Genomic DNA, 21,009 nt, shown 5'->3' on the forward strand with positions numbered 1-21,009 from the left:
CAGCAGCGTATATGGCCGGGACATCTATGCTACGCCTACCAGCACCAAAATGGGAGAATAATCCACTGAAAATGACTAAGAAGAGCTCGAGAAAATGCCTATCAATCAAACGGTATCTCTTATAAAGAATGTGTGCTCACGTGAATAGCTATAGATAGCAATCCATGATGAATTAATAATGATGCAATACAAATCATTCTATAAAAAAAAGAATGTGATAAAAAAAAGAGTAGTGTACGAAAGTTAGCATTGCTTAGAGTGTCACCTGGAGCTCAGATAGCAAATAGCATGTGAGTAACATTGAGAACATTGGGTTAGGAAAATCATCCACCTGATGAAACTGAAACTGAAGGATAGAATGCGAAAGGGAAATGATACTTAGTTTTAAAGGCAAGCTGTAGTAATCAATAAATTGGGCCAGCATGCGGAAGTAGGAGATTGCTCTTCCTATTCCCATGCCTGTGACTGTGAGATGGATTCAAGTAGAGATGGGAACAACAAATTCAGGCTAATCACTTGACATGATAAAAATGCCTGATGAACAATAAATTCAGGCTTCAGCGCTGGCAGCTAATCTTGGTCAGAGAGAACCTTTGCACCTATGTCTAATTAATTAGGAACTCAGCAGCTAAAGTACATGGGGCCTCATCCGCTCCTCCACCTTGTTCGATCGCCCTCTTCTCTATCGACGCTGGCTCTGACTTCTTCTTCACCTACGCAAAGCAGGCCAGGTGCCTCCACTGTCCTTACATTCATCGCCACCATCCACGACGCCAGCCATGTCCTTCTACTTGTCGGAACCAGGCGATGCCCTGGTACCTGCCCAGATCACGACGGCGGCGAGCTCTGTGTGGTGACCGCGGCGAGCGAGTCCTAGAACACAAAATGAATAAAAGGGTTTTGCACTGCACAATATCGCAGCTTCCTCGGTCCTTGATTCTCTTTATTTATAAGAACATGGGGATCACGGAACATGCTCCGCATATCCCCCGCGCCAAAGTACATAGCGAGTACGACATCTTTTTTACGACATACAACGTGCTGCCGTTATATGCCGTGGCGCAGACCGACTCTCGAACTCCAGATCGTGTCATCCCTAGGCACGACTCCGAGAACGCACAACCTGCTAACCTGACTGGACTCTAACTAATTGATCCAAAAGATCCTAACCGAAAGACTTGAAATAGTTTAGCTAACAAACACTCCCTAAACCTGTTTTAACTCAATGACACCCAACTTCTTCCTCAGCTCCTGAAACCTGACTCGCCCAAGCGCCTTGATGAACATATCAGCCAACTGATCAGCAGTGCCGATATGATCTATTTCCACTTTTCCATCCTCGATACATTCACGTAGAAAGTGATACTTTGTATCAATATGTTTACTCCTGTCGTGGCACACAGGATTCTTGCTTAGTGCAATCGCAGACAAATTATCCATCAGAAGCTTCACCGGTGCCACCTGAGTTCCCAACAAATCTCCCACCAGTCGGCTTAACCAAATCCCTTGGCATGCAGCTGCTGCCCCGACAACATACTCTGCTTCGCAGGACGATAACGTCACAATCTTCTGCTTCTGAGAAGCCCACGTGACCAAACTTGTCCCAAGGAAGTAGGCAATCCCATTAGAACTCTTCCTATCTTCAACGTCACCAGCGAAGTCACTGTCGCTAAACCCCAACAGAAACGGTTTCAGATCAGTGCCTCGCTCATACCTGCAGCCATATTCCATAGTCCCTTTTAGGTACCTGAGTATTTGTTTAACCGCAGCCCAATGCTGTTTGCCTGGAGCCTCCATGTATCTACTCACCACACCAACAGAATATGCAATGTCAGGTCGAGTGTTGACTAAATACCGTAGACTCCCAATGATGCTTCGGTATGCTGTAGCCTCCACAACTTCATCACCTTCCTTGATCTTGCGGAGCCTGAGCCGAACCTCCATAGGTGTAGTGCACAGATTGCACACAGACATGCCCATGGATTTCAGTATCTTGGTTGTATATCCACCTTGACAAAGAGTGATTCCTTCTGAACTTTGCTTTACCTCGATTCCTAGGTAATAGCTTAATAACCCAAGATTGCTCATACTGAACTTCTTCTGCATCTCCTGCTTAAATTGCTTGATATCTTTGACATTGGGCCCAGAGATTATCACATCGTCCACATGTACCCCAACAAGCAAGAAGAACCTTTTGTTGCTCCTTCTGTACATAGCATACTCCAACTTGCTCCTCTCAAAACCGAGAGTTACAAGCTCCTTGTCAAGCTTCGCGTTCCAGGCCCTTGGTGCCTGCTTCAGTCTCAGTACCCTTCGCTGCCGACAACGATACCGGCTGTTGAACAAAAATGGTTTCAATTAAGTCATGATTCAGGAACGCCGATTTGACGTCCATATGGTGTACCTCCCATCCACTCTGAGCTGCTAGCGCCAACAACAACCTCACTGTTTCAATTCGAGCAACTGGAGCAAATACTTCGTCATAATCGACTCCATGCCTCTGTGCATACCCTTTTGCCACCAAACGCACTTTATGCTTGACAATCTGTCCTTGAGGGTCCTTTTTTACCTTAAATACCCATTTTAAACCAATGGCTCTTTGTTGTTTAGGTAAATCACAGACCACCCAAGTCTTGTTGTCCTCAATAGCCTAAGCTGTGCACCCGAATGTTCGTAGATGCCGGACGTAGATGCAACTTGTTCACCCCTAGACTGGTGCGCTTAGCATAAGCTGTGCACCGAAGGTTCGTAGATGCCGGACGTTTGGTTTTCTCCCGAACCAAACCTCAAACGGAGTTTTGCCATTTAGGATTTTAGTTGGCGAGCGATTTAGCACATAAACTGCAGTTTTGACTGCTTCACCCCAGAACTGTCCCGGTACACCCATACTCTTCAGTAAGTAGCGAGCCATCTCGACGACTGTTTGATTCCGCCGTTCGACTACTATGTTCTACTACGGAGTGTAGGGTGTTGTGGTGTTGCGCTTGATGCCATGATCCTTGCAATAATCAGCAAAAGCATTTGAAATAAACTCACCACCCCGTTCAGTTCTGAAAACTTTCAGACGACATCCTGACTCAACTTCAGCGGCTAACTTGAAGCTCTTGAAGAAACTCAGTGCTTCATCTTTTGTTGCCAACAGTTCTAACCACATGTATCTGCTATAATCATCCACGATCAACAGAAAATATGACTTTCCACCTGGTGTTGGTGGCGTGATCGGGCCACATAAGTCACCATGAGTCAACTCCAAATTAGCTTGGGCACGATATGCAGACATTGAGGGGAACGGTTTTCTGTGATGCTTACCAAGTGCACAGCCATCACATGCCTGCTCTAGTCGACGTATCACCGGCAGTCCTTCCACCATCTGCTTTGCCCCCAGATCACTCAATGATCTGAAATTGAGGTGCCCATAACGAGCATGCCACAGCCAGGCCACTTCATCCATCTTTGACATCAAGCAAACGGGCTTCGTCAGGTTCACCTTTAAGATATATAGGTGATTTCTTCTCTCTGCGCGGATCAACACTCTACGCTTCTCCTCCATAGTCTGTTGTCGCTCGAAAACTTCCAGGACACCTTTGTCGATCTCAACCTTGCATCCTCCTTCTTCAAGCTGACCAAGACTGACAATATTGTACTTCAAAGATGGAATAAAATATACCTCAGTTAAAACTCTATGATCATTACTCCTTCCAGCAATAGTGACAGCACCGATCCCATGGATCTCCACTGTGGACCCATCTCCAAATTGTACCGTGCCATGAACTGTTTCATCCAGAGTCGCAAGAGCTTCCCTGCAGCCAGTCATGTGGTTTGTCGCTCCAGTGTCGAGCACCCAAGCGCCTTCCCCATACATAGCTAGAAAAACTCACTCTTGATTCAAGAACACACGTTGTTCGCCTGATGCCGTTGTCTGCACAAGATTACACACTTGTGCCACCATCAATGCTGGATCAGTGTCTGCATTGGCATGATGTGCAATCTCCTCCCGTTCCTCCTTTGGCTTGGTCTTGCACTCTTTTCCATAGTGACCGTAGATCCCACACTTGTGGCATCTACCCTTGTGTCGTGGTGTGCCCATCGACGTAAGATTCTTCCCACCGGAGTCTCTTGAGTCATTGCCACCGCGCCCACCGGACCGTTCCTTCTTGACATAGCGGCCACGGTCCTTGTTTCCAGATCCCGAAGATGAATATGGAACTACGCGACTCCTATGTTTTGCCGCCCATTCTTCCTACGTAAGGAGAAGTTTAGGAACCTTGTCCGTGATCTGATCTACCAAGGGCTCAGACCTCTCTTCGACCACACGAAGATGACTTACAAGCTCCTCGATTGTCAGCGTCTTCATGTCCTTGAACATCTCGATCGCCACGGTGACTTGGCCGTACTTTGCAGGTACGACCTGGAGGAATTTTTTCACCAAACGAGTATCAGTGATACTCTCCTCCCCAAGCCCTCGCAGCTCTGTTACAAGCTTCGTGATGCGTACGGCAAAATCATCAACAGCTTCTCCTAGCTTGAACGCGATTGTTTCGAATTCAGCCATCAACTTTTGGGCGTTAACTTCCTTGATGCGATCTGCCCCAAGACGCATGGTCTTGATTGCCTCCCATGCCTCCTTCACATTCTTCTTGTTCAGGAGCATCGAGTGCATGTCTTGTGGTACACCGTGTAGCATGGCACCAAGTGCCAAACGATCTCGGCGTCTTTCTACCTTGGCAGGATCCTTCGCCTCAACAGCATCCCATAGAAACATCCCCTCCAGATTGCACTAGACGTGAGACGGCCACTCTTGATAATTTATCCGAGAGAGCATTGGCCATACCAGATTACCAGCAGCCTGGTTGAACGCCCGCTCCATCGACTCCTTCTCCCCAGAGCCTTCCGCACCCATCACGACGGCACTAAAGTTCACGTGCCCAAACCTTCTTCGTTCCGATAGATATGTTCCACCAGCAACCTCGCCAGACGATCACCTCCTCCTCTCGTCTTCTCGTTGACAACAAACGGCTCTGATACCACTTGTCGGAACCAGGCGATGCCTTGGTACCTACCTAGATCACGACGGTGGTGAGCTCTGTGTGGTGACCGCGGTGAGCGAGTCCTAGAACACAAAATGAATAAAAGGGTTTTGCGCTGCACAATATCGCAGCTTCCTTGGTCCTTGATTCTCTTTATTTATAAGAACATGGGGATCACGGAACATGCTCCGCATATCCCCCGCGCCAAAGTACATAGCGAGTACAACATCTTTTTACGACACGTACAACGTGCTACCGTTATATGTCGTGGCGCAGATTGACTCTCGAACTCCAAATCGTGTCATCCCTAGGCACGACTCCGGGAATGCACAACCTGCTAACCTGACTGGACTCTAACTAATTGATCCAAAAGATCCTAACCGAAAGACTTGAAACAGTTTAGCTAACACTACTCTCCTTGGGACTTGGGTCTTGCCCTTTTGGCTAGGGTGTGCTCGCCCCATCGATGATTGCCTGACTTGCAGTAGCGCGGTGAAATTGTGTGATGCTGTGTTGCCGTGAGCTTGGGGGCCGGCCAGATTCATCATTATTTAAAGGGATAGCAGCACATATGTAGAGAAGAGGAGGGAGATCAGGGAACTGCAATTGTTCGTTTTGCGTACCAGCCTACCAGGACAGCGGGAAACGGAGAGCGTCTCCTCAGCTACCATCGACATGAATATTGGATGGGACACTCGGGTCTTTATCTGTGCTTGACAGAAACTGATGTAGTGGAGCTGTGATGACGTGGCTTCACCAATTCGTAGGAAAATTCTCTAGTGGGGTTCTCCTATTAGGTATCGGTAATCATATGTATAAGACGTCCGAATGGACGGACGCTGCTGTCCACTCGTTTTATCTGCTTCTGATCCACTCGTTGCCTTCTTCTCTCCCTCGTGCTGCTGTCTACTCGTTTTATTCACTACTTTCCATCTTCTCATGCTGCCCCACCTCTCTTGCCGCCCACGTCCACACTCTACTGTGCCGCTGGCGAGCCATCCCTCTCTCTCCCTTCCTCCCTCCCTCAGCCCGCTACAACCTCCATGTCTCTATGCCACCGGAGTGGGGGCGATGACGGTGGCTTGCAGCGAGTGGCACGTCTCCCTATCTTCGTACTCTCTTCCTCGCTCTGCGACCTCCATGGATGACGGCGCGCCTCCGATGAGGTAGGTGGAGACGATTTGAATCTGAGGTCTCTCTTCCCCCTCCCTCCTCTTGTGGATCTAGATCTGAGCCCTCCTCTTCTTCTGTGGATCTAGATCTGAGCCCTCCTCCCTCCTCCTCCACGTTCTTCAACTCTGCTCCTCCTCCTCCTCCTACTTCTCCTCTGGGTCTGGATCTACGGGATGTGGTGGTGGTTAAGGTTTCGATGAGCTTTTGGGTTTCAGCGCTCGCGCATGTTGTAATGGTGTTCTCAGTACATTTTCAAGTGATGTTGCGGTAGGGTAGGGTTTTGGCGAGCTCTCAGGTTTAGGTCTCATCATCATTGCAATGGTTCTCTCTAGACGCTGCAGTAGGTTTCAGTGTTGCAATATTGTGTTTCAAGATGTTGTTTCACTTGCTTCAATCTGCATGTTCTAGTAGTTTCTTTCATGTTGTTACAGCAGTTATTCGGTGTTGTTGTAGTACTATGTCTATGGTGTTTCAGTTGCTCCATCTAATGCTTCAATCCCCACTATTGTATTAGTTGTTGCATGTTGTTGCAACAGCTGTTCGGTGTTGTTGTAATACTATATCCATGGTGTTTCTGTTGCTATTCAATACTTCAATCTATGTTATTGTATTAGTTGTTACATGTTGTTGCAGCAGTCGTTCGTTGTTGTTGTAATACTATATTCATGGTGTTTCAACTGCTCCATCTAATACTTCAATCTGTATGTTGCAGTAATACTTCAATCTATGTTATTGTATTAGTTGTTACATGTTGTTGCAGCAGTCATTCGTTGTTGTCATAACACTATGTTCATGGTGTTTCAACTGCTCCATCCAATACTTCAATCTGTATGTTGCAATAGTTGTTTGTATGCTGTTGCAGCAGTTGTTCGGTGTTTGTTGTAATACTATGTGTTATGGTGTTTCACCTACTTCAACCTATTGTTGTAGCAGTATGTCCCGTGTTGTTGCATTATCATGCACATTGTGTTGCAGCGTTAAGCGTATGGAGATAGGTTGTGGGGACGAGTTAGCGGCAGGCCGATCTGCTAGGGGCTGGCAAGGCGAGGGCGGGGCGGATCCCATGCTCGTGGGGGTATGGACGGGCTCCTTGTGTAGGGAGTAGACGAAGGATGGTCCTCGTGCGTGCGGGGTGAGTGAGGTAGGGGCGAGTTGGTTGGCATGAACGGACGAAGGGCGGTCCTCCGTGCGGTACGAGTTGGTTGGAAGCGGATGGGGTTTTCTTTTCCTTGTTTTTCTTTTCTTCGTGTGGTGCGGGTGGGTGGCACGGCGTCCGGGGTGGGTGGCTCGGCGTCCGGACGCGTTGCTGGCACCAGATGTCCGGACGCTAGCAGTGTCGATTAGGTATAGTAGATAAGGCTTGGCAATGGAAAGATCCCTAAATTGAATCTTAACTTAATTAGTTTATTTTTAATTTGAATTGTGTTTTAAAACTTTCAAGAAGCACCGTGTGGTGGTCGTAGGAGTTCCTTTAGTATGACATGCTCACGGTAAGAAAAGATCAAGTGGGTGGGACAATGAGGGCCAAATTGAGCATGCAAGAGAAATAGTCGAAGCGCGGAGGACTAATTCATGGCCACAAAACACCTTTCCTTCCCATTTTAAGCACACGTGCCATATAGTTTAAACACCTGAAACTGGCATCAATTTTAGATGATGTTTACAACGAGCTATCATAAAAAGCTAGCTACTTGTCGATCAAATTAGAGGAAGAAGATACATATGAATCGTCGTTGGATCAAGGAACATTTCATTAAGGATATGTGAAATATAAACTAGCATTCCACCTCACACAGGACAAAAAAACATTGTTTATTCGTCATGTTAACCTATGCTTTCTCATGTTAGGTTCTATTTTTGACGACCTTTTTACTGGAAAAATCCTGCACGCCACGTGAGAGATGCAAATTTAAAGGTGGAGAAGTGGACCCAGTATGCTGACATGAACGGTGACACATAGGATAGGAGGGGCACCCTTCGGACTGGGTGCAGCTTGAGGCTATTACTAGGGCCTTGTTTAGATGCAAAAAAAAATGAAGTTTGACACTAGCATTTTTGTTTGTATTTGACAAACATTGTCTAACCATGGACTAATTAGACTCAAAAGATTCGTCTCGCGATTTCCAGGTAGACTGTGCAATTAGTTATTTTTTATCTATATTTAATGCTCCATGCATGCGTCCAAAGATTCCAAAGATTCAATGTGATGGAAAATCTTATAAACTTTTGAAATTTTAGGTGCATCTAAATAAGGCCTTAGTCAAGGTTGTGTGGGTCGAGTTTATTATTATCCTTGGCACCAATGTAACAAAAAAAAAGTGGTTTGTGTGGGTAACCACCTGGCCGGCTCTCTTTGTTTTCTTATTTTTCATCACTTCTTCTCCTAATTAGAAAATAAAGGGATAAATATTATCAATGGACCAGAATCCTTGATTTTTCTCACTTCTACCTAAGAAAAGTTTTTTTCTTCTATTGCTCTTAGAATCACCTGACATTCCACGCGCCCTCGAGTCAACATCCACCCTATAGTTTGTACAGGTGTATTGTCTCAGACTTCATTTAAAGTAATAAGATATATAAATATAGCTACATATAAATAGTTATATGTGGTAGATTTACATATAAATTTAGTCATCATAATCATTTTAAAAATAGATAAAGTTATATTTAAGACAGCATAGAGTTTAACGAGGTTCTCAATAATATATAGTTTAACAAAGTTCATAAATAGCACCATAAATAAAACGCTATTAATTAAGTTTAGCCGATTTTGGTATGACCAATACTGACGGTATTGGTTGGTGTACTAATAACCAGTGTCAAGGTCGGTATGGGACAAGTGTGTTTTCGTATTGATCTGGCCAGTTTTGCAAAGAGGTTACATTATTCTCGTAAATTTATTGTATATAAATAAAAGTTTAGTTACAATATTTAGGTTGGAAAATTGTTATGATAAATTTGTCAGCTTCTCTCTCTAAGTTGTCCACCATAAGTAATAGTCTATATGTGTAATATGTCATGTATTCTTTTCCTTAATAATATACTGATACATGTATCTTTTGTGTATTCTGAGAAGAAAAAAAGAAATATCAATATTGGAGTATGTATAAGCTTCTAGCCTTGAAGCATGAAGTGGTCAAACCAAGCAGTTGAGCCCCTGAAGATGAGGAAATTTCTAAATTTGTGGAGTTCTCCTAGTGTTTTTAATTGGTAATAAAACACCATCACAGTCATAGCACTAGGGAGTCCTCAATAGAAGACATTTACTAGAAAAAGTTTGTACTAAATTTTGAATACTAAAAAGCCTATATTACTAGGAGAAGTTGAAACTTTTAAAAGAACTGCAACCTACAAGCTTGTCATGAACTGGAGTCTGCTATGGTGGGGTGTTTTTTTTTTTTTTTGCTTTCTATGGATGATCTTTTACCTTTAGACTTGTTTTTTTTTAGTTGTGTGAGAGTGTCCTAAAAAAAAGAGTTGTGTGAGAGCAAGACCGCCATTTTGAGTGGACTTTTTTATTGAGAATATTTTGAGTGGATTGAATCCTCTTTTGAGAGGATGAAGCCAGATGGTATTTTCCGTTATGTGAAGAAAGTATTTATAAATTTGGATTTTTTTTTGGGGGGGGGGGTTCGGAAAGAGCTATTTCTTCTTTCTTTCTTTTCAAAAGAAAATGAGTAACTTTCTAGTGACATGGAAGGTGACACGCACGTGCGTCGGACACCTGGTGGCAGCATGCATACGCCTTCTCACTCACTCAGTCCTCAGCCTCTATTTGATCTTCCCTGTCTGTCCACGTTAGTTTGTGGCCTCCATCTCACGCCTGAGCTCCAAGCCCTCTTGGCGCCACACACCCCAAGATGAAATACAGGACTAGGAAGCATCATGGAACGGAAGCTCAATTTGAAGGGCAACCGTGCCTCCATCATCTTCATGAGCTGTTCCACAACATTGAGCGCTAGCTGTGGAAGGAAGGACATATTCTGCTAGCACCATGCGTAAACATTGTGCTCTCTATAGTCCGTATGAACTCCAGATCAGATTGTGACAACTGAACTAAAAGTGGAATTCACACAACCTAGTTTAGGGTCTATAAACGTCTTTCTCTGGGGAACAATTAGGAGAAAGATTCCTGCAGGATAACAACATGTACAGTTAATTGAAGCCGAGCTGCTCATATTTTACTTTTAAGTCAATGGATGAAAAATGATATGAAATTTGTTCCTCCTGACGATCAAATATTCATTATAACCACTTAAGCTCCAATAAAACAAATTTGAGCTCTGATGTTCATTTCCCAAATTTTACATCAAATTCAATCTCAGCCCGACTACATTATTCCAGTTAACCATGTAGCAACTAGCTAGTTTGGGACTAATACGCGTGTTTATTAAGATCCAAAATTCATGATGAAGTAGTATGTTATGTTAGAGGTGGTAGTATGAAAATTTTCCACCCCGTACAATGCATGTATTAATCAGATGACTAAGGGCCTGTTTAGATGCAGCCAAACAGCCAAAACTTTTGAAGAAATGAGCACTTTTTGGAAGAATGGATCTAAACAGGGACTTGTAAAACTTGGCTGTAAAGATTTGGAATTTGGGACCTTTGAGTCCCAAAACTATGTAAACTTGCTTAGGGACCCGTGTCATGTGTCTTGTAGACCAAAAAATTTAGGAAGCATCTAAACATCTATTTGAATGTAAAGTTTACAGCTAAAAGTTTTGAGATGTAAAAATTTGAGATCTAAACAGGCCCTAATGCACTCAAAAGTCATTAATTTCTGCAACCTCGCCTGCCATAGTACTATTTCATTCATTTGTCTTCAACCATCAACCAAACAAGTGTACTACTGCGCAAGCTAGCATTGTTTGTTATTATGACCACCGTCCTCTGTCCTCCTTAATGTACATATTTCACAGGATGCCAACCAAAGGGGGGCATATAAAGTTCAATACATACAAAGGCATAATTTTATATTCCTTCATGTGTGGTTGGCACATGAATATAGACGAGTAGATAAATGGGGATGCTTTCGTCCAAACCAATCAAGATTCATCCATTGATACGTTCATTACCCATTGGATTAGACTGAGATGCCTCGTGGTGGAACCACAAAATGTTTGGGGATGGGAGGCACTATGGGAAATGCTATTCGAACCTCAATCTGCAATATATCACAAGGATAGTGTAAGTCTGGTTGAGATAGCAGACTTAGGGCTCCCATTCTACTAACGATGGAGATAGGATCTAGCTGAGCTGCTTAGGGCTTGTTCAACGCACTATGGTGGCATGCCGACATATCATCAGCTACATCTGCATCAATGTTTCCATGCCACATAGTTTGGTGGTCTCGTAGAAAGGTGGTAGTACCCCATGTCTTTGACTGAAAGATAGCAGAAACATTTCTGTAGGGGCTTTCAAGCTCCTCCAATTTCGTTAAAGAAAATAGCAGAAACCGACATTCAAGAACAGAAAGTGATGGCTTTAGGAGAGGAGAGATAGGAGTAAAGTTGTCGCATGCATGCTCTTTTGCCTCTGTATAAAACAGATAGATGGGTATGAGACTATGAAATATCATCAGGCCTGTCTTATGGGTAGAGGCAGGCAGTGCAACGGCCGGAGGCCCATGGCTGCTGGGGGCCTGAGTATAGGCATCTATAGTATACGTATTTGACTATTTGGCCAGCCATACGGAGTCCTTCAGTGTGCACATCCGCGGCGACGAGTCGTATTCTATTCACGTGACGGACCTTCAACCTCACGTGACTGCGTGCTGCTGCGGCCATTCCGGCGCTCCCCGTTCCTGTAATCCCGTGAGGCCGTGGTCGACCAATCGAATAGTTGCAGCAGTTTTACCATGTGTTTGGTTGGGGGTTGGTTGGGTTGGGTTGGGGTTGGTTAGGTTGGATCCAACCCAGTTTTTGGAGACGGAGCCAACCCAAAAGATTTTTTTGGTTGCACTTCGATTTTGGGGACAGACCCAACCCATTTCAATGTTTGATCTGATTGGGAAGTGGCCTAGCTGGCCAGCTCTCTTTTTTTCCTATTTTTCATCCCTTCTTCTCCTAATTAGAAAATAAAGGGATAAAGTCTACCAACATTGATTTTTCTCACTTTTGTCTAAGAAAGTTTTTTCTTGTGTTGCTTCTAGAATCACCTGACTGCCTCCCACGCGCGCTCTCCAAATCGACATCCACCCCACCCCATCGTTTGTAGAAGTGTACTGTTTTGGACTTCATTAAAATATAACGGGAGATATAAATATAGCTACATAAAAATAATTATATGTGGTATATTTATTTATATATAAATTTAGTCATCACAATCATTTTACAAATGGATGGAGTTATATTTAAGATAGCATAGAGTTTAACAAGGTTCTCAATAATATATAGTTTAGCAAAGTTCATAAATTGCACCTTAAATAAAATGTTATTTGAGTTTAGCCGATTTTTTTGGTATGATCAGTATTAACGATATTGGCTGATACTAACCAGTGTTAAGGTTAGTATAGGACAAGGGTGTTTTCATATCGATCTAGCCAGCTTTAATTTGTCCATAGGTTACACTATTCACAAAATTTATTGTAAAAGTTTAGTTACAAAATTTGGGTTGGAAAATTGTTATGATAAATTTGTCTGCTTCTCTCTCTCTCTCTCTCTCTCTCTCTCTCTCTCTCTCTCTCTCTCTCTCTCTCTCTCTCTCTCTCTAAGTTGTCCACCATAAGTAGTAGTCTATTTGTGTAATGCGTCATGTATTCTCTTCTTCTTAATACAATACAATGATATATGCATATCCTCCGTCTGAGAAGAAAAAAGAGATCAATATTGGAGAATGTATACGCTTCAAGCGCCTTTTGAAGCATGAAATGGTCAAACCAAACTAGCAACTAATGATACCATGCCTTATTTGCTACAATATGTTTGCTGTTTTTTGACCTTGGCATACGTTGGCCATGATGAGAGAAAAAAAATGCATCATACTGCCCTAAGCTAGAGTCTTCTGTTGTGATGGCTTTTGTATTCTCATGGATGATCTTTTCCTTCTTTTTATGATCTTTTACTTTTAGAAAGATCATTTCATCTTTCTTTCTTTTCAAAAAACAAAATAAAAATGGTTAACTTTCTACTTGGACCACATAACACTATAAGTGGGCCCAGCTTTGCTGACATGGAAGGTGACACGTAGCTACGACGACCCCGGCCGGAGAAACACCAGCCAGCCTATGGTTGCTTGGCAGCCTCTATTTTGATCTTCCCCTGTCTGTCCGTGTTGGTGTGTGGCCTCAAGCCCTCAATCTCACGCCTCAAACTCCAAACCCTCTTGGTGCCGCACAGCGCAAGATGAGAAGCGTCTCCTCCTCACCTCATCTGCTATGATGTCTTTTTTTTTTCCCTTTGTTTTCCATGGATGATCTTTTACTTTAGACTTGAGTTTTAATCGTTTTTTGCCTTTTAAGTTATGTGAGAGTTCACCGTCTTATAAAATCTGTGACAAAGCTTGTCATCCTTTTGGAAAAAAAAAGTTATGTGAGAATGGGATTGTTTCAAGTGTACACTGTGATAGGTAAGGTCTGTTTTCTTTTTGAGAGGATGAAGCCAGATGACATTTTTTTTCCTTATCTAAAAAAAGGTGTTTGAAAATTTTGGTCCCAAAGAGCTATTTCATCTTTCTTTCTTTTTTTCAAAAGAAAAAGATTAATAACTTTCTACTGACATGGAAGCTGACACGTACGTACTAACGTACCTAGGCCGGACACCTGGCCGGAGAAAGAGCAGCATGCATACGCCTCCTCACCCTCTATTTTGTTCTTCCCCGTGTCTCCGTGCTGGTGTGTGGCCTCCGTCTCACGCCCGCGCTCCAATCCCTCTTGCCCGCCACACACCCCAAGATGAGCCACAGCCCACAGAAGCGTCTCCCTCCTCCTCCTCCTCACCACAGATTCTTCGCGAGGCGCGCGAAGACGAGGAGAGAAGAAGAGCTCAGCAGCTGCCGACCGGTGCTGGGCTCATTCGAGCGAGCGACCATTCGAGCAAGCAAGCAAGCAGCGCGCGGCAGCTAGCTCACGCAATTAATAAGCCTTCTCCTAGCTTTAGCCAATAGCCATGGCGCTGGCTAGCCAGGTCGCCGCCAACCAGCCGCCGCTGCTGTCCTCCCCGGCCCGGCGCCTCCCAAGAACCAGCAGCAGCAATGCGTTGCTGCTCCTCCAGCCGGCGTCGTCCGCGGTCCTCGGCGGCCGGAAGAACCTGAGGCTGGCGCCGCCTGCTGCCGGCGCGCGGAGGGCGCTGCTGGACGCCGTCGTCGTCGTGCGGGCGTCGTCCGAGGCGAAGGCGGCGGCGGAGACCACCAAGTCGGAGGGAAGCGGCGGCGGCGGCGGCGAGGAGGAGGAGGAGCGGCCGTACGAGGAGTACGAGGTGACGATCCAGAAGCCGTACGGGATCAAGTTCACCAAGGGCCGCGACGGGGGCACCTACATCGAGGCCATCCTCCCCGGCGGCGCGGCCGACGTGACGGGGCAGTTCGAGGTCGGCGACAAGGTGCTCGCCACCAGCGCTGTCTTCGGAGAGGAGATCTGGCCGGCGAAAGGGTACGGCCAGACCATGTACAGCATCCGTCAGAGGGTCGGACCTCTGTACCTCAAGATGGAGAGGAGGTTTGGTAAGAACACAAAAACAAACAGCAACAGCCCGCTGTTCATTTTCATGCCCTCCTCTTGAATCATCCATCCATGGATGCATGCATTCGTCTTATTAGTTTCCTGAAACAAAGAAATGGAATGAGAATTCAAGCTCAAGGGGTGTGATTCTTGCTGAATTAATGCTGCTGGTTGAGTTGAGTCCAGGTAGGGTGGACGGTGACGGCGACCTCACCGAGAAGGAGATCATCAGATTTGAGAGGAACTCTGGAGTGGTCAGCGGCAGGGTGAGGGAGATCCAGGTGAGTAGAACTGTACAAGCATCATCAACTCTGTTCTTCAGGTCTCTCTGCATTTCTGTGCAGAAAATGGTTGTTTTTTTTTCTTTTGCTCATGGCAATGTTCTGAAAAACTGCGCGCAGCTGCAAAATTACACGAGGAAGATGGAGCAGAAGATGCAGAGGGAAGAGGATCTCCGGATGGGGCTCAGGCTGTACAAGTCAGTGAACTGAAATGATTTCCTGAACACCTGACAGCGCTATCTATGTGAATGTGATTGCTTGCTTCAGTTTTGAAATCTCTTTCAACTTTTGGGGAAAAAATGCAGGGATGGGAAATATGAGGAGGCATTGGAGAAGTTCGAGTCGGTTTTGGGATCGAAACCGGAGCCTAGTGAGGCTTCCATTGCCAGCTACAATGTTGCCTGCAGCTACTCAAAACTCGGCCGGGTTCAGTAACTCTCACTGACTGTCAGAATATATGATGGATGCAATGCTATTCAGGTCTGCTACTGATGAAGAAGGCTCATGTTATGTTCCTTTGTTGTGCAGATAGAAGCTGGGCTTTCTGCATTGGAGGAAGCCCTGAAGGCAGGGTATGAAGACTTCAAGGTAAGCAAACAACTGTTTTGCAGCATGAAACACATCATTGATTGTTACTGATGAATGATGGCACAAGAGAGACTTACTCGAATTCCTGCAGAGAGTCCGCACTGACCCGGATCTCGCAAACCTGAGGAAGTCAGAGGAATTCGAGCCCTTGCTGAAGAACTACGACGAGTCGTTCATCAATGAGAATGCCATCAACGCCATCAAATCCTTGTTCGGATTGGGAAAGAATTGAGCAACTGAAACATGGTGGTAGGCCGGTAGCAGCAGGAGGCAATGCCTCTCATCTCTGGTCTTGCAGTTTTTGCATACTGCAGAAGCCTACCAAGGCTTAAGCTCATGCCCATACAGTTCAGCTCCCCCCACTCTGCCAGTAGTTTGCAGTTCACACCTGTACCTTAGCTATTCTTGGTGAGGCTGACTATCTCCGGGAGATACCTCCTTGCCCTCGTACTTAACCATTTGCTGTTTGATGCAGATACATTATGTATATGAGTATTATATCCAATTTGTAAAGGAAACATGAGTACATTATGTAAAGGAAATGTGCAGTTGTGCTTGTAAGCCATGCCAAATATGTTAAGAATGAGGCAAAGGGTGAATATGTTAGCGGACAAACTCACGAGACAACCATTGAGAACTTTGGTTTTTCAGGTTCAGACAGTTTAATGTGTCAGGGATAAAAAAAACACATCAATTCCTCTTGGTTCACCGATTACATGGTCTGGCGGCTACAGACTTCCAAGATCTGAAACTTTGTATTTTATGCTTTAAATCAGCATGTATCTATGTAGTGCAAGTAATTCCAGGCAATCATCCACCGAGAAGTACATCAGGGAGCTACAGCTAGTTGACAGCTGGAAATACTAATATCTATGCACGTAAAACATCAGGGAGGTAAACTTTATGTTGACAACTAGGAAAAATTTAGACCATATGATAAACCAAGTCATCAGATAAAAAGATATCAAACAATTTATTACTCTTCAAACAAAAACTCTGTTTTTAACCACTCTGTAGTCTGTACAAACAGGCAACATCAATCTCAGGGCCAAGAAAGAAGCCCAACTTGGCAAACTTGGCATGCAGAACTGTTTGAATAAGGGCAAGAAAGATACCCCAGCAGATCTCCCTCGCCAAAGCAGAGCCGGATGTTACATATCAAGTTTTTATTAGCATGGTATTTTTGCTTCTGAGAAAAGTATAGAGGAACATATCCCTCGTTCCTATCTAGTAAACGGTTAGATGTTGACAACCACTAGACTGAGCAGTCAAGTTCCCGAAGAATCTTTGCAGCATCTTCAGGGAAAACTGGATTGATGTAGCACCCACTTCCAAGCTCAAATCCGCCTATTGTGCTTAACTGGGGCACGATCTGGAGGAACCAGTGTGTATAAGGCAGGCAGGATGATGAAAGCCTAAATGGTGCACTGTGGATCATAAAATTGAATGGTGGGTCATTGAGCTGCTTAGACAACTTTTGCAGCATAGTCTTTAACAGAGATCCAAGATCCTGTGCCTGCAGTCAGCATTGCAATAACTTAGTGCCCAAAAAAAGGTGGTGCTGACAAGCAATCCGCTACTATCAACATGCCTGGAATTTATTTATGTACAGAGTAGCTCATGACTATGACATGAAATGGGCAAACTTATTGACAGCATTAGTAATGAGATATGGCCCATAGTTCCACATGACACAAATTAGGGAAGTGATCAAGTGAACCTACTAATCCCTCATTTTCATTCAGTAGAAATGCAATGAAACCCATAAGTATAATACAGTGCTTGGAACAAGTGAAGATTGAAGAAGATAATGAAGTGCATCAGAAAATTGCAATGTGTATCTTGTTCAGTACAGAACGTGCATAGAGCCAAATAAGTAAATTACAAATTCCAAGTAGAAGAAACTATTTTGCATGGCCCTTGAGGAAATGACATAAATATTATACAGCTGATGTTTAGGCATGCAAACTAAACCAATAGCTATAGCAGATGCATTAAATTATTGGCACAGAAGTTTATCTATAACTTTAGAACTCCAAAAAGGTACAGTAAGAGCAAATATGAAGGGAAGTTTGAACTTCAAAGTATATAGTAATATTCATGTACATAAGTCTAAACCACTATTGGTCTGTAAAAACTAAAAAATGAAACGTCAAGTTGATTTCAAAACACTCTGTACCTTATCCTGATCGATTTCATGAAAATAAGAAATATGTTGTCGAGGAATAATCCATATCTCAAATGGATATGATGCTGCAAAAGGAACAATGGCAGAAAAATTAGGTGTTTCACTGATCAGGATATCTTTGGACCTCGTCTCACAAAGGCTGCAGTTCCCTGATCTGTCAAAAATCTCCTTCATGCAGTTAAGCCGAGTTGTAACAGAGGGAGGGACAAAGGGAGTTCCCAACATTTGGCTGTGTGAATGTGCCATCGAAGCTCCAGCAGATGCCCCATGATTCTTAAACACCTAAGCATATTAACACAAAGGAACTTTTTCAGACATGAGGAACTCAACAAAGGTACTATAAAAGGTAAATTAAAAGAGGTAACTTGCAGTCAATAACAGGATTCAGGAATGAATATAGGGACTACTGCTAATTGGAAACAATCGACGGGACAAAAATAGATCCAACAAAACAAGTAGTAAGATGGGTTTGTGGAACAAAGACTGGGACTGATATATAGAGCTAAGTTTGTTTTAATGCGATGAAATTATTGCCCATTAAAAGCTTTCTTTGAGCACGTCTCACTTATTATCTTCGTTCGATCAATTTAGTTTCAAGGAAAATCACCAATTAGTTTGTATGAGCCAACTAAAGGTGTGTTAAAAGTGTAACAGTGTAATACTTTGTAAATTACCATCCACTAGCACAGTAACAATGGCACTGCTCAAACATACCACCTATGTCCTTGTGGTAAGCATGAGAACTCCACACAAACAGACTGTCTATCTGCACAGATCATAATAACAAACATGCATCATAATAACAAGCATGCCTATTGGCTAACAAATAACATGGAAACCATCATAAACACTAGAAATGACATATAAGGAGGAACATGTTGATTCATTTTCCTTAGAGACTAGTTAGTTTCTATGGTTGACAAAAGTCCAATATTAAGATGAGTCCGCATTTAAAATTGGCACACTGCATTCCCCTTGTGGATTCACAGGTGAGAGGCAACAATTTTTATTTCAGAACTTAGCCCTGGTTGGAAAGTATCAAACCCAGGACAAATGGGTTCATAACAAACAAACTAATGAGCTTTCACCGCAGATCCCAAACAAATGACATATTGGCACTTTCTATTTACTAACCCAAACACAACATCCCAACGTCAGCTAACAGATTCCTTCATGGATATATAGATGACAAATATGCCACATGGCCAGTGCATGAAAAAGGTTCAAGCATAAGCAATACAGTAAACGACAAAGGCACCAACAACTGAAACAGCATGTTTCGCAAGTGAACAATAAAGCACTTTAAGTCTTCAACGATTTGCCAATCAAGAGTCAATATATCCAAGCTTATGTAAATGAACCATACACAAAACTCGACAGAATAGACAAAACCACAAATTTCATTCTAAACTAAAAGGTGAATATGTTATTGTCCATATCTATCCTGCCATCAAAACTGGTTGACATAAACATAAGTGTAACAGCAAGTGTCCAGGAACTGGAATCCTGTAAAGCCTACAGCAACGCCTTAACCACTGTGCAACGTAACCTCGAAAACAATTATATCTTGTAACATACCCCACAAATTTGCAAACTTTGCCACGGAAACATTATCCGTACGCTATAAAGGCACATAAATCTGAACTTATAATCTCGTTTACAGGCAATGTATATCATGATACTGGAATTTTTACATTAGTGTACTCAAAAATGTCAATCTCCATACCAACATAAAGAAACACATCAAGTCATCAGATCCCAATTTATAAGATACACTGAACCATCGACCCATGTATAAAATTGAAAGACAGCACAATGTCTCCAGCTAAGGCATTTTCATGGTCCCTATAGCAACTATATCCGGTGATTAGCAATTGTTAGGTTTTAACAAACAAGTTCCAAGTGCCTTTGTAGCATCTAATTTTGCAGTCTGGAATTACTCTCAGGTCTCAGCGTCTAATATTTTGCCGCAAATTGTCACCATTATTCAAAGAATGAAATGGCCCAGCCATCTGATAAAAGCAAATTAAACAGAAGTGGCAGGCACACGCGTCAAAACCTCTCTCTACATACGGCTCTACCTGAACATACTTCACCGCGGGGTGCTCACCGAGCTGCCGCACGCGCTCCGCGTAGGCGAGCAGCACGTCGCGGACGCCCTCGGCGTCCAGGTCCCAGAGGCGCACGTCGTGGCGCGGCGTCTCGATGACCACGTCGTGGAAGCCGAACCCGCGGACGGCCCGCTCCCCGGGCTCGTCCCCGTCCGGGGCAGCCTCCTCCCCCTCGGGCAGCACAGACGGCGGCGGCTCCACGTCGCGGCGCAGCGCGGGGTAGAGGTTCTGGATGACGCGGATCCGCCACGGCGCGGTGGCGTCGGGCGGCACGCGGAAGATCTGGGGCGCGCACTCGGACTCGCGACCGGCGCAGAAGGGGCAGGCCGGCTTGGGCGGCGCCAGCGCGTCGTCGGCCACCGCCGAGCCCGGGCTGGGGCTAGGGTTGGTGGTGGGGCTGTGGGACTTGAGGTCGGTGGGGCGGCGCGAGCGCGCCGGCGAGAAGACGACCCACCGCCCGAACACGGCGTCCCGGCGGGCCTCCGAGGTTCTGGAAGGTTCCGCCATGGCCTTCCAAGCCTCTGGAGATGGCGGTGATGATGCCTGACGAGTGGAGAGGCGAGTGCGCTGCTCTCCTGCGTCTGTGCTCGCCGCAGAACCCGGCCGTCTGGCAGTTTCGCCACGGCTGGCTGGCTCTAGAGAGAGGACACTTGGGATAGGGCTGGTTCGCTGACCGGTAGGACCTACATGTCACCTGGGGCAGTCGCTGCGCTGCAGTTTGACCAGTCTCGTGCTTCTTGTCAAAAAAAAAAAAAGACCATTCTCGTGCTGTGCCATAGGTCATTGAGCCGCTACGGGCCTGTCGTGCCTAGAGCCGTGTCTAACTTTGTGTCTAGCCTTTTGACTAAGGCATAGCCTGTGAGTTGTTTTTCGTACCGTATCGGTCCATGACCTGTTAAGCAAAAAAACAGCTTATTTTCATTAACATTGTCACTAAGTGTTGAAATACTTCATCATTTTCACCAATTATTCAATATTTTCA

The 21,009-nt window shown here is 44.6% G+C and overlaps 2 protein-coding genes across 2 annotated transcripts; one reads left to right on the top strand and one right to left on the bottom strand.

Moving 5' to 3' along the window:
- Positions 14,107-16,355, top strand: LOC8060709. The gene is made up of 6 exons (XM_002459351.2): positions 14,107-14,861; positions 15,046-15,140; positions 15,261-15,337; positions 15,446-15,566; positions 15,669-15,728; positions 15,820-16,355. Exons 1-6 carry the CDS (start codon positions 14,309-14,311, stop codon positions 15,958-15,960), a joined length of 1,047 nt encoding a protein of 348 aa, XP_002459396.1. The 5' UTR covers positions 14,107-14,308; the 3' UTR covers positions 15,961-16,355.
- On the bottom strand, positions 16,678-20,717 carry LOC8060710 (ADP-glucose phosphorylase; the record flags this gene model as incomplete). Its single annotated transcript, XM_002461475.2, has 3 exons — positions 16,678-17,244; positions 17,908-18,198; positions 19,998-20,717. Coding segments are annotated over 3 exons (1,272 nt in total), but the record flags the coding sequence as incomplete, so codon positions are not given.

The sequence above is a fragment of the Sorghum bicolor genome, chromosome 2, assembly GCF_000003195.3.
Source record: "Sorghum bicolor cultivar BTx623 chromosome 2, Sorghum_bicolor_NCBIv3, whole genome shotgun sequence".
NCBI classification, from domain to species: Eukaryota; Viridiplantae; Streptophyta; class Magnoliopsida; order Poales; family Poaceae; genus Sorghum; species Sorghum bicolor.